At 40.6% G+C, this 14,584-nt stretch overlaps 1 protein-coding gene across 2 annotated transcripts; it reads right to left on the reverse strand.

The window, feature by feature from the left end:
• Positions 1-93: 93 nt before the first annotated feature.
• On the reverse strand, positions 94-13,969 carry FAM177A1 (family with sequence similarity 177 member A1). 2 transcript variants are annotated; one of them, XM_081547941.1, is made up of 6 exons: positions 13,929-13,969; positions 13,711-13,831; positions 6,094-6,267; positions 3,101-3,167; positions 2,420-2,517; positions 94-2,116 (listed from the first exon to the last, which is right to left on the reverse strand). In XM_081547941.1, exons 2-6 carry the CDS (start codon positions 13,801-13,803, stop codon positions 1,910-1,912), a joined length of 639 nt encoding a protein of 212 aa, XP_081404067.1. In that variant the 5' UTR covers positions 13,804-13,831; positions 13,929-13,969; the 3' UTR covers positions 94-1,909. The 2 variants fall into 2 exon arrangements, with proteins under 2 accessions (XP_081404067.1, XP_081404068.1); XM_081547942.1 differs by having other exon boundaries at positions 13,711-13,969.
• Between the last annotated feature and the right edge of the window lie 615 nt (positions 13,970-14,584).

Genomic DNA, 14,584 nt, shown 5'->3' on the forward strand with positions numbered 1-14,584 from the left:
GAATAGAAGAGAGTAGAATAGCATGAACTATGATTCCAAAGGAACAGTAATTATTCAAAGGGTTGGAAAGGAAGAAAAAGTGAAAGAGGCTTAAAAATAAGACAAAACCATTTAATGCATTTATGGGAAATTTTATACTCTGCATAAATAAAAAGTATAAAATTTAAGGCACAGTGAATATCTATATAAACATTACAAACTGGCCACTGTTGGACAAGTAAAAATAAAATTCAAGAAATGTAATGCCTTCATAAATCATTATCTTCCTTCTACTACAATCAGAAAAGTTTCTGAGTCAACTCTTTTACATCTGCTGCCTCTAGAGAGAGAAGATTCAGGTCACCTTTAGATACACTTGCCTTTACAAGATACCCAAATAAATATGAGTTTGAATATCTTCTCAAATGAAGATAAAAACAAGGAGAACACATCAGATTAGCATCCTTTACTGGTAAACTATAATTTATGATGACATTACATAATCTGAAGATTAACCCTTTAAGCACTAAATTATATAGTTTATACCCATGGCTAAAAAGATCACCATCACATGCCGTGAACCACCATACTATGAATCCATGTAACTGAGGATTCCAAATAAAGAATTATCTTGCCTAAATCCTTCAAATTTCAATTGAAGAACTTAGTGGCCAGATGTTCACTGCTAACAGACTTCCATAATAAGCCCACTGTACCTATGCTGTTTGTTTGAAGCTATACTTTAGGCAGATATATTTAAGACTGAACTTAATGCTATTTAGAAGACTATTAACAACCATTAATCTCTAAAGGCTCTTTAAGTTTGTGAATAGGTTTTTAGCAGCCCTGTATCTAAAATATACATTTCTCCTTATCCACATTAAGTTATAAATCAAAGTCATACAGATACCTCATAAGATTCTGAACACATACAGGAATATTTTCAAAATTAGTTTCATATTATACTTTTGTGAGGTCTGCTAATGGCACAGTGGGTACAGAGATGGCCAGCTGGGTCAAGCAAACCATCCACTGTTGCTACTTCGAAGCGGTTAATGACAGTTAATTTCATTATGCTACCACTGCACCTTGCACAATATTTAACAGTGAACCCTGGAGGGTTAAGTCTTCATTTGTCCCCCAATATCACCCTGCAACTACTTGACCCAGAGGAGGCATTCAGGATTGAATGACTGACATAACCAGGATGCTATGTGGATAATCACTAGGTATTACCGTTTGAATACAAATACATTAATAAATTCATCGCATAACTAATGTTCTTAACATGTTCAAAGTTATTTAAATCTGAATAACTACTGAAAGAGAAAGTAAGATCAAATAATCTTCATTAAAAATGGAAACCCATCTTAATATTTGGTGTTATAAACTCAATCACCTTGCCATGAAATAAAGTTAATTCTCAAGGAAAGAAAATTCAAAATGCTTTTATCGTGCTCCTTTTATTACACTCAGTAAACCATCCTTAGTATGAAAATGGTTAGATATATAAATGTAAGACATAACATGAGAAAATCTAGGGGAAAAATCCTCATTTTAATCTGAGACCACAAATATCAGCTCCAGTTAGCCTTAATCAGCAACTTACCTATTTTTTTTCTTACGCGAAGACAAGCTTGATAATTTAACTCTTCCTAGTTGGTGGTTAAGGCTCTAGAATGTCCTTACCTTTTTTAAAGATCATTTTAAAACCAAAGCACTAATTTGACACAGTAAAAGCACAATACAAAGATCCAAATTTCATATCCGGCTTTTGCTAAATAGAGCTTAAGAATAAAGAAACATTCTTCCCTTTCCTGATAATAATTTAAAATATAAATAATTGTATTAAGTCCCAAGTCCCACTGAATAGAGAATGTGAAAGTTCCTGGTATAAAAACTACCTTAGAAGTCTGATAGTCATTTCATTCTACAGAGGGACAGACACTGGATTTTGTTTGCTTTCTGTAATTACTTCACAATCTCCCTCCATTTCAAAATTGAGATTCACAAATGAACTGGATGCCAGTGTTTCTGGTTGATCGGACTGAACAATGGAATCAGCCTGCAGCTTATTTTGTTGGTACTGTCTTTCTGCTTCTTCCGACATCCTATTTTCTTCTTCTTCTTCTTCTTCCTAAAAAGAAGTAACAAGAATAGTTAAAACATAAATGTCCAAATGGAACAGTATTTTTCTCCCACTTTCAGCACCCAGCACAGTGAAGTCTAGTTTAACTGTGCACATCAATCCTAGGAAAATCTTAAGTATTACAAAATTCTAAAATGTATGCTAATCTGATAAAGAATGACTAGAATGAAATGCCTAGTGTAAGGGGGCTATCTCTGGGACAACTAGAGGATACACGTCTTCATTATGCAACCCATGAATGGGTCCACAACAAATGAAACTGAATCAAGAAAATGTAAAAAGGAGACACACCTCCTTTTTCATCCGGTAATACTCATCAATTGCATACTGGTATTTTGGAGTGCTGATGCCCAAAACAGATGCAATCTTCTCTCCAAGAAAGTCACAAACTAAAAATATAAAAGTTATAAAAAAAAAAAAATACAAAAGTCAAATGGTTTACATAATTCCATGTACATTTCTTGAGCCCTTTCTATGTGCAAAGCACTGAAGGAATACAAAATTTACAGTCCCTGCCCTCAGAGAGATTATCAACATTCAGTACATCTTATCTGTGTATCTTCCTTGATTTCCCCAAGAAACACTAGTGGCTTCTTCTGGACTCCCAATAACATTGCTGGGAATAAGCAGTCAAACAGAACGAGAACGTCAGGGAACCAAATGGCAAAATAGCAAAATAACTGCTAACAGACCTTTTCTGTTCATGTTCACAAACATGAAAACTGTATCTAAATGAGTTTAGCTATTTTTCAGTCCTTTTTTTTGCAAAACACATCTGGACACTAAAGAATGTGTTAAGGTGAAGTATAAGTTAGATTAGTATCTCCAATGGTAGCTAGCTAGCTGCTGAGAAGGGAGTGACTAAATTCCTCATTGTTTTTTCCTTCATTTCTGAAACACCCTATTTGGCCAACCTCCTGTTCTGGGAATATATGATACTGGTTATGCAATATTCAAACAAAAAAGTAATACCTGAGAGGGTGGATGTGGCAGCACGAAGCATGTGAAACCATAAGTAGGGGCCCCAGGTAAGTTTTGTCTGCAACAAGAGGTTAGGTTAGCAACCTTCATACTTACATTTATTCTATATATTTAGGCTAGGATGAAGCAGTCAAATACTTGGCCACAGCAAGGCAACGGCTCCATGACTGGCCAGACCTGAAAACCAGCTCGGACCGTGCCCGCTGCCTTCCGGGGAGGGAAATACACGCAGGTTTCTTACCACCCAGGCTTCTTGTCTTAGTTTAGGCATAAGAATCCAAATACATTCCGACAACATGTTACATACAGGGTAACTTACGATTTTAAGAATGGATAGGGACTTCCAGCAAAAGAGTGAGAGGGAACCCTGAGGACCCACGTCCCAGTGAAACTGGTGAAAATTATTTAAAATGAACATTTAAAGCCTCTGGAAATGGTCCTGAGGGTATATGACAAATAAGTAAACAACTAATCAAGAAAACAAAGGAAAATGTGATAAGAAAATGAGAGTATGCAGTAAGTGAACCAAGATCATAGGTCTTCCCAGCAAAGTGAAATGGAAACGCCACTCCAGACTGGTACAACTAAGAACGCAGGGCTCCTTCTACTCCCAGCTTCCAACTAGAGGCCTTTCTTTCCAGAAAGAATGGGACATTAATCAGCAATTCTCAACCTGCCCAGAAGCTACCTATTCCTGAGACTAACTCCCAGGTGAGTGCGGTTGACAGGGGAGGGCTCCCTTCTTCCATCAGCTTCCACTAACACAACGGAGGCTCTACCCTGAGCATGGTGCAACTGAGAACACTGGGGCACTGACCGCCCTTACCCTGCTTCATTAGCCAGTGGTTCCATGCCAGAAGAGATGAGCCATGACCTAATGCTTCCGCTCCTAACCTCAACTCAGCATTCAGCTCCTAAAGTAGGGGGGGTCACAGAGAAATGCACTACTATCCCTACCTCCCAATTTTTCAGCTCTGCCTGAGATTTTGCCCAGGAGGAAAAGTAGGCCATCAGACAGATAGCTCCTAATTTCTTCCCATGTGAACTGACTTCATCTGCAACAGAAGTGGAAAAGTCCAAGCTTAAGGGTACTCTCAAAATCAGTGAAGATTTTGGTAAAAGGTACTTGGGAAGAAATTCTTCGATTCTATCAAGATACAGGATCAACTGTAGTTGATTAGCTAGTTTGAAGCAGAGAACAGCAAGTGAGGAGGAAACAGAATTCATTAAAGGAACCCATCAACTGACTAGACAAATAAACAAGCAAATATTACAACAAAATCAAGACCCTGGGTAGTGGAGATTTGAGAGGAGGCAGAAGGCAGCACCCAGAGTTGTTACAATATATTATCTAAAATGTCTAGTTTCAAAAAAAAAGTATGAGACATGCAAAGAGACAGGAAAGCATGACCCATAAACTGGGGGAAAAAAAAAGCAGACGACAAAACTACTTGTGAGAGTGACCGGATGTTGGATTTAATAGGAAAAACTCAAAGTAGTCTTTATAAGTACGTTCAAAGAATTAAGGAAACCATAGGGCTTTCCTGGTGTCCCATATGGAAAAGAATCTGCCTGCAGTGAGGGAGACTCAGGTTCCTGGGTCGGGAAGATCCCCTAGAGAAGGGAATTGCAACCCGCTTCAGTATTCTTGCCTGGAGAAGTCCATGGACAGAGAAACCTGGTGAAATACAGTCCATGGGGTCGCAAAGAGTCGGACAGGACTGAGCGACTCTCTCTCTAACACACACACATGCACACACACGTAAAGAAATAAAGGAAGGTATGATAGCAATGTCACATCAAATACAGAATATGAATGAAGAGAAATTATAAAATAGAATCAGATGAAAATTCTGGTGGTGAAAAAGTACAATAACTGAAATGAAAATTTTAACACAGTGGCTCAATGGAAAAAGAAACTGACAGAAATGAGGGGAGAATAGACAATTCAACAATAACACTTGGAGACTCCAACACTCCATTTTCAATAATGAATAGGGCAACTCGGCAGAAGATCAACAAGGCAACAGAAGACAAAGAACACTATAAAGCAACCAGACCTAACAGACATCTATAGAATACTCCACCTAACAGCTCTTCCACTGTATGAAACACATCTACGATATTCTGCGTGCATTTGGAATTGCCTTCAAAGTATACTGTCTTACAGTCCTTTGACTGTAAAGAATCAGGATCTGATTTTTTTAATAACTAAAATTTATTTATTAGAACAAAATATGAAGAAAACTAGTAATAACATTTTGTAAACCAAATCTAAATGAATAATTCTCTATTCTGCTACTCTGCTTTATTTTCTTCATAGAACTATCCGTAGTCTGATAATTATAGTATGTATTGTTTATTACCCTTCTGTCCACTAGTATAAGAGCAGAAATTTACACCGCCCATTGCTGTATCACCAGCACCTTTTAGAAAGTCAGTAAATATTTCAGCAACTGAACTCTCAAAATGATTACTTAGAAGGGCAACATTCCCTTTTTAAAAATGTACAACCAATCATAATTTTATAGTCACATCTTTTATAGTTTAGAAATTCTTAAGTTCAGCTGGTGAGGAACACAGAGTTGAGAACTATACACTACCATCTTCTAATCAAAACTTAAGGCAATATAAAAAAGAAGGGACAATTCTAAGTCTGGTGGAAACCATCAGTGGTATAGTATTTAATACAAAGGGACACGAATTTAAGCACTCTGCTTAGTGAAGTAAATCTTAAAGAAACCTATCCACGCTGACAAAAAACTTCTGACTCTCAAAAATAAACTATTCAGGCTACTCAAGATAAGAAAGAGGTCCATCCACACTGTGTAAAAGTACTGCTTTCTACCAAAATCATAACACAATGTTATAACCAGAATATAGCATATTTAAACCTCAAAAGATTCCTTCTGTTCAGTGTTTAAGGGAAACAAATCAGTCAGAACAAAACGCACTGACAAAAGGATCATCAGTATCAAACCTACCGGATCAACAGTAGGCAAAACATCTTTCTTCTCCAGGCCATCGACTTCATCTTCATCTGTGCTGTATTCTTCCATTGTTTCACCACTAACAAAGTGGATGACTCTCCTTGGGACTTTCTTCTTTTTTCCTATGACTCCCAGTTCCACATTTTCAAAGCCTCTTTCATTATTCATCTAATGTCAGTAATAAATCAGGAAAAGGAGAGTTTCAAGTGAGATTAATTTTCTTCCATATAACCAAAAAAAAAAAATTATTTGGGGTTGCTTTACTTTAGGGAATAAAGAAATATAAGCCAGTCTATAAACAGTTTTTCAAAAAATAAGACAGGTCACACACACAAAAGAATATCAACAGCAAAAATGAAGGGTTTAACGAACTGAATAATAAAGCAAACCTCTGCACACTCACCACTAAGGTTAAAAAATAAAACTTAACCAACTAAACTTTTTAAGTCAAAAGCTAAGAAATCAAGCAGCACACTTCAGGTCATAGCAATTCCAATGCTGTATAATATGTGAAGACATGCTGGACATCAGTAATTTTAAAGAATTATGAAGGAATTAATGTGTAATATCAAAGGAAAATCATACAGATACATATACATATGTTAGATATGCAGTATAAAAAAACAGTTTGTATCAGGTAACCCTGGTAAGTCTTTAGATTTGAGTTAAGCTATGTGTGAGCACACCTAAACCAGTTCAGCTTAATTCTGAACCTCTCCTTTTCTCAAAACGGAAGTCCCAAATTCAAATGCCTTTTAGGTCCAAGCAGGTACCAAAAATGAGTAAATACTGCTATAGATGAAGAGTAGAGCTTTAAACAAAAGCATGCCCCAACTAAAGACATTAAAATTGAAAAACTTAATATAGCACCATGCAGGCCAAATAAAACTCATTTGTAAACCAAATCTGAAAAGCAGACCACCAGTGTTCCATATGAGAACTTCCAGACTTCTCAGGCACTAATATATATATAGGACAACACAGTTTTCCTGATAGTAAAAATATTTTTACAAATTTTAAAACTATAATAGTCTATGGAATTCTAATTACATCCAAATTTCATTCCTAGGGAAACACTAATTTTACTTCATACATATGGCCAATGTTCCAAAACTTAGAGCAAACACATTTTGTGGGAGAGGATGAAGAGCTTTTCCTTGTCATCTTGTCCCAAGTTTAAATTCCTAAGAAAGCCTCTGTTGTATCATCTTAGTAAGAGATTTCAAAAAAGCACAGCGCAAGTAATTGTAAAGAAAAATCTGACACACTGGTTACCTCTGGGGTTAGGTACAAAGATGGAGAAGGAGGTACAGCTAAAGGAGTGGTCAAGTGGGGTTTTTAAGCTTTGTGTATTTTGTTGTTGTTTTATTTTCATGATGAGAATATGTTCATGTATTACTGGTTCAAATTTAAACCTAAACCAAAACCTAAACCTAAAATGACTACCATGCTTACCATGCTTAGACTTCATGTTGGTGGGACTGTCCAGGATAGTCCAGAGTTCACAAGTTTCACCCTCTATAAGGATTCTTTGTGACCCCAGGGACTGCAGCTTCTGTCCATGGGATTTCCCAGGCAAGAGTACTGGAGTAGGTTGCCATTTCCTTCTCCAAGAGAGCTTCCCGACCCAGGGATTGAACTCACATTTCCTGCATTGGCAGATGGATTCTATCTGCTAATGCAGGAGATGTAGGAGCCACGAGTTTGACCCCTGGATCAGGAAGCTTCCCTGGAAGAGGAAATGGCAACCCACTTCAGGACAGACCACAGTCCACGGGGTCGCAAAGAGTCATATGTGACTGAGCACGATGATAAGGATTCTTACGGTTGGAGACATGCCAACACATAATTTAAACCCATGACTGTTGTTCAAACCTAGAAAAGTTGTTTGAATTGCATCTGCAAAGATATGGAGTTGCACTGATAAAATAATGGACTTGCCCAGAATTGCCCAGTTATGCAAGTATAAGTAACTTTATTCTTATGAATGATTTCCTGTTAACCCTCTAAAGTCCTTCTTAGAAAACAGATATGGTTCTTCTCTTTCCTTCACTTTCCAAAGGTTAAGTTTAATCATAGGCCAGGATTTGAATCCAGGTATATCCAACCCAAAGAACCCATGCATTGTTCCATGGCACACGTGAACATCACTGACAGCAACTATAACTGATGTAGAGCAAACTGAGATAAAAATCTTGACAACATGGCCCATCTATAAAATAACCTGAAAAAACAAAACCACAGTTCTCCCTAGCTGTTCTGAGGTTTCAAATATATCCTAGTCCTTAACAAAGGAAAACCACGCCTTGATAGTGTCCATGAATAAGATGGACAACAAATGGCCCACCCACGCCACCGTTCTTCTATCACCAATCCCTAGGCATGGTGAGCCATTTCTACCCAATCTCATTTTCTCCCCCTTCATATGAAATTTGATTTATGCTTGTCCTGACAGCATTGTCTCCTTTTAGACCAAGACTTTATAGGCAAGGAAAAGTCACAGAAGCTGGGTTAGATCTCCAGTCATCATATGAATTGGGTGGATCTGATGCTAAAGCAACAGTTCCTGTCCATGAACAGAGCTGAGACCTTTTGTAGTCCATCATCATGCCTTATTCCACCCCCACCCCACCATCAGAGCTGAAGAAGCTTTTCATTCTCCCTCTAGCAATCTCTCATTGGTTTAAGTTTTCTTTGCTACGACACAGGCAAAGGAGAAAGAGTGTCTCTCACTGGTTTAACTATTTTGTCTTCTTTAGACAGCTTTAATGAATAAAAACATTCTGGCTGGGTCATAATAACTGGTATAAACTTATCTACTAACTCCATTAACTGATTCTTGGCTGTATTTTTTTTCAAAAAGATAAAAAAAGTTACAAAGAGGAAGGCTGAAACATGATTCACCATTTTTTCATTCTAATGCCAAAGTTAGTTAAGTACAAATAGAACTCTGAGAAATACTCTATACATAATACACAATTTCAAAAGGCATTTTATTTATTCTAATCATCACATTCCATATAAAGATCTGTATTAAAGAGATTTTCATTTAAGTTTTCTTTTAAAATTTTAATATTCACTTTTGATACAGTAAAACTCAAGCTTTAGGTATAGCAGCTTAAACAGGAATGAGTAAACTTTTCCCACAAAGGAGAGACAGTAAATATTTTAGGCTCTGAGGGCCATGTAATCTCTGTCACAATTACTGAACTCTGCAAAAGCAGCCATTGGCAATACATAATGAATGGGCTATGTTCCAACAAAACTTTATGCAAGTCAGTGGCAGGTAGGATCTGGCCCACAGGCTATAGTTTGTCAATCCCTCATCTTGAGAAACCTGTATGTAGGTCAGGAAGCAACAGTTAGAACTTGACATGGAACAACAGACTGGTTCCAAATAGGAAAAGGAGTACGTCAAGGCTGTATATTGTCACTCTGCTTATTTAACTTATATGCAGAGTACATCATAAGAAACTCTGGGTTGGAAGAAACACAAGCTGGAATCAAGATTGCCTGGAGACGTATCAATAATCTCAGATATGCAGATGACACCATCCTTATGGCAGAAAGCGAAGAAAAACTAAAGAGCCTCTTGATGAAAGTAAAAGAGGAGAGCGAAAAAGTTGGCTTAAAGCTCAATGTTCAGAAAACTGAGATCATGGCATCTGGTCCCATCACCTCATGGGAATTAGATGGGGAAACAGTGGAAACAGTGTCAGACTTTATTTTTTGGGGCTCCAAAATCACTGCTGATGGTGATTGCAGCCAGGAAATTAGAAAACACTTACTCCTTGGAAGGAAGGTTATGGCCAACCTAGATAGCATATTGAAAAGCAGAGACATTACTCTGCCAACAAAGGTCTGTCTAGTCAAGGCTATGGTTTTTCCAGTAGTCATGTATGGATGTGAGAGTTGGACAGTGAAGAAACCTGAGCACCAAAGAATTGATGCTTTTGAACTGTAGTGTTCGAGAAGACTCTTGAGAGTTCCTTGGACTGCAAGGAGATCCAACCAGTCCATCCTAAAGGAGATCAGTCCTGGGTGTTCATTGGAAGGACTGATGTTGAAGCTGAAACTCCAATACTTTGGCCACCTCATGCGAAGAGTTGACTCACTGGAAAAGACCCTAATGCTGGGAAGGATTGGGGGCAGGAGAAGGGGATGACAGAGGATGAGATGGCTGGATGGCATCACCGACTCAATGGACATGGGTTTGGGTAGACTCCAGGAGTTGGTGATGGACAGGGAGGCCTGGCGTGCTGTGATTCATGGGGTCGCAAAAAGTCAGACACGACTGAGCGACTGAACTGAACTGAACATCTTAAGGAACCAGATTATCAAGAAGAAAAAAAAAATCTGTGAAAGAACATATGCCATGTGATTCCAACCTCTGCTTGGCAAGGAGGTAAGGTGGGAATTAGTTAGGGGAGATACTGATAGGTAAAATCAACCAGAAAATAATTTGATTCAAAATTTCCAACAATTATGAAAGCTATTCTCTGAATTTGCAAAGGTTTCACTTTTACAGATAAACAATAAACCTGCTGGTAAGAAAATTCTCGTTGCCAACTACACAAACTCCATTTCAACAAATGCCAACGATCTGACAAAACAATTTTCTAACACCAGGAAATTATGAACTGCAATGTCAATTAACATTTTACTAACTTTCATGGTTAACCATACTGTTTAAGTCTGCTTATCGTGTTTCTTTGGCCTGTTTTCAACAGCAATTGTCTTTTTATATACTTCCATAGTACCCAGGGAGAAGGCAATGGCACCCCACTCCAGTACTCTTGCCTGGAAAATCCCATGGACAGAGGAGCCTGGTAGGCTGCAGTCCATGGGGTTGCGAAGAGTCGGACACGACTGAGCGACTTCACTTTCACTTTTCACTTTCATGCATTGGAGAAGGAAATGGCAACCCACTCCAGTGTTCTTGCCTGGAGAATCCCAGGGACGGCGGAGCCTGGTGGGCTGCCGTCTATGGGGTCGCACAGAGTCGGACACGACTGAAGCGAGTTAGCAGCAGTAATAAATAGCTGAAAAACTAACACCAGTCTGTAAGCTACATTTTGAGTAGTAGTATTGACTGGGAAGAATGATGCAGAGGTTTTGGTATATAGGCTGAGTATTCTTAATACTGGTACTTGAAATGAGGAATCTGTTCCTGCAATGAATTCAGGAAACTTGCCATTAATATGGGGTCACACAGAGTCGGACACGACTGAAGCGACTTAGCATAGTACCCAGAACTTCTTAAAAACATGTATTACGCTTGGAATTTATTCTGCATCATTTTCCCCAAATAGGTAATTGGCAACACGGGAGCAGGCACCATGTGTATCATTCACTGCTATATCCTTTAGCCTACAGCTCCTGGCACACCGTACTTGGTAGCAGGAGTGCTAATTAAATAAATGAACAAGTAGTACTGAAATTTTAACTCCTTGAATAATACTGATGCTGAGATTCTGCTTAAAAGTCTAGTCAGAGAAGATGCTAAATGGCCTGGTTTGAAGCCTAGTTCTAAACACAGACCCAAGCTCCTATCTCTTCCTTCCTTCCTGACATGGTCCTTGGGATTTCTCAGTTCTGACAAACAGAGAATGGCAGGCTCTCCTTCCACCCAAGTCTCCACCTCAGTAGCCTCTCCCCTCTTACTGTGGTCAACTGGGCACAGATCTGGGGTTCCCAGAAACATCTCTGCTACAGGAATGTGCATGAGAAAGTACAAAGGGAAAGTTAGAAAACTGCATGAATAGTATGAACCCACTTGTGTTTAACAAGATTATATATGCACAGGCAATCCCAGAAAGAATACACCAGAAACCTAACAGTTACTTTTGGGCAAAGTGAATGTGAGAAACAGGTGATGGGTGGATCCCTATGATGTTTTCCTCTTTGCTCTATGGGCCTTCTTTACATTTGGGTATTTATTTTATTATTTTTTAACCAAGAGTGTGAAAATAACATAACAGTACTAAGTTGCAACAAAGAGCTTCTCTTCCAACAACATTTATCTGGTAAATCAATACAGGTATGTATACTTTGCTACTAGAGAGATTCAAGGCTGAAATCGTGATGAAAACAATTCCAGTAACAGAAGGAAAAATCATATGGAAAATACATCAAACACTGTGGACTAAAAGGTTCAGCTCAAGTATACCTCCTGTAAACAAGAGGTCTCAACACAACTGAAAATGACAAGTGGCTTTGTAACCATTTAGCATTACCCTCAAATTCCTTCTTGCAGGTTACCTTCCCCCTTCCTAAGCAGGAGAAAAAACAACTCCATATACAGTCTAGCCTATGAACAACTTTTTGTTAATGCAAACTACTTGTAATATTAGAACTAACATTCTCTAGGAATCTGTAGTTTGGGGGCTATGTCTTACATTCAGGTAGTTAGTCTTAAAAATGAAGCCACTCAAAAGCTCTGCTCTCACTGAGGATGGGAAGATTTTACACAGAAGCAACTCAGGTTTTTAACATCAAAACTGTACTCCTGAGCTGGTTTCTCCCCAGGAGTGGGAAATGGCAACCCGCTCCAGTATTCCTGCCTGGAAAATTCCACGGAGAGAGGAGCCTGCCGGGCTACAGTCCATGAGGTCTCAAAAAGCTGAGCACGACTCAGCACACGACTGAGCACACCAGCTGGTTTCAGGTAAAGCCATTCCTTCATTAGCTTTACTTGGCCAAAGATCCTACTACTACTATTTTAGACACGAAATCCAAAACAAAACAAACCTCCAAACCTTACCTAATGCTCTAAACTTATGCTATTCAATACAGTAACCACGTGTGGTTAAGGCTCACTTTAAATATGGCTAGTTCAAGAGGAGATATGCTGAAGTACACAAAGGATTTCAGACTAGCACAGAAAGACAATGAAATATCTCAGTGGTAACTGTCATATAAATTGCATGTTGATTTTTTTTTTTTACAAACTGGGCTAAATAGGATATTAAATTAATTTCACTGGTTTCTTTTTAGTTTTTAAATGAAAATACAATTTAGAATGCAGATAGCATTATGTCTATTGGACAGCGCAGCTCTGGGCCTTAGTTACCTCGTTGGTGAAATGCGGATAAACGTGCACTTTGTGCACAAATAGTAAGTATTAAATGGGGGGGGGGAAGCCTGTAAACGCGTATTACCTAGCTGCTATTTGCTAACCAAAGGGCAGACGCCGAGTAAGGCGCTCCCAAAAGGAGAGACTGAGAAGTGACTGTAGCCAGCGTCACCCGGCTTACAGCTACTCCAAGGACAGCCTTTCGGGTACACGCCTTCCTTTTAGCTATCGCAGACCCGAAGCCGCAACCTCATCCCGCGACACTCGAGGCCTCCCCGGAGTCTGCGGCGCTGTCAGCGGAGGGGTTGCCCAGCTGCGCCGCGACTAGAGGGGCGTCCGCCCCTTCCCTCCAACCGACGCTCAGAGGCAGGGACAAGGTGAAGAAGAGCTCCATAACTGCACCTCCGGCGGACGGCCTGCTCGAAGGAAGGCCGGGCGGGCCAAAAGGGCAGGCGGCGGACTAGGCAGACAGGAGGCGGGGTTCTCTAGCCTCACTCAGCCTCGGCGCTGTCGCAACCCTCTGCGACCCCACCTACCTGCTGTGCCGATTCCCTGAACGCCGCGGCGGCCCCAGCTCCCGAGGCATTCGCGGCTTCTCCCTCCGCACGGCTCGCTGGCTCCCGCTCCATCGTTGTCGCCGCCACAGGACTGCTGGCGCTGGCGAGATACAAGGTTACGGCCGATAAGCCCACTTCCATCCTCCGCCTCCCCGCCCAGCTGCGGACCGAGCCAGAGGTCAGGAAGTGGGACTCACCGGCAGGGCCCGCCTAGCACCGCGCCCCGCCACGCCTCGGCGGGAGGGGCGGGGCGGGGCGGCCTTGGGGTGGGGCTTGCGTGGGGCGGGGCTACTGGCGCCCCGCCCATCCGGCTCGGCACCCTGGGCTTTGCCAGCAACGGCCTAGACTGCACAACTGCGGGGCGGGGCGAGGCGGGGCGGGGCGTTCTGCTGTAGCGTTTCCGGCCCGGCCCAGGTCCGGAGCTCGCCGCCTGGCACCACCAGTGACGTCATGTTTCGTACCTGTACCGGGAGCCTGGCTTCGGAATCTTCACGCAGCCGCTCACCAACTGCATCCTGGGCAGTCATTCCCAGACCTTGGTTTCAGTACTTTTGAAATATGAGCAGCTTCGTAGTGTGCTTCAAAGACTTGTGGTGAGATGTGATTGCTGAAAATATGTTTTTTAATGAAAGGTTCGTGCTACGCATTCCATTTCTTTTATGGATGACGATCTAGCCAAGATACCTTGAAATAAGAGCCTCGAAGGCGAATTTTGCTTCCACCTATAAGGCAATGGCACCCCACTCCAGTACTCTTGCCTGGAAAATCCCATGGACAGAGGAGCCTGGTAGGCTACAGTCCATGGGGTCGCTAAGAGTCGGACACGACTGAGCGACTTCACTTTCACTTTTCG

This window comes from Giraffa tippelskirchi, chromosome 12, assembly GCF_054371585.1.
Source record: "Giraffa tippelskirchi isolate mGirTip1 chromosome 12, T2T-mGirTip1v1.2.pri, whole genome shotgun sequence".
NCBI lineage: Eukaryota > Metazoa > Chordata > Mammalia > Artiodactyla > Giraffidae > Giraffa > Giraffa tippelskirchi.

What these genes read in the sequence shown, in the direction of transcription:
- FAM177A1 (XM_081547942.1), bottom strand. Translation starts at nt 13,872, where the DNA reads ATGGAAGTGGGCTTATCGGCCGTAACCTTGTATCTCGCCAGCGCCAGC. An exon ending in TTTTGCCTACTGTTGATCCG is followed by an intron (nt 3,168 to 6,093) that starts GTAGGTTTGATA and finishes CTCTTGTTGCAG; the next exon opens with ACAAAACTTACCTGGGGCCC. An exon ending in ATTACCGGATGAAAAAGGAG is followed by an intron (nt 2,117 to 2,419) that starts GTGTGTCTCCTT and finishes ACTTCTTTTTAG; the next exon opens with GAAGAAGAAGAAGAAGAAGA.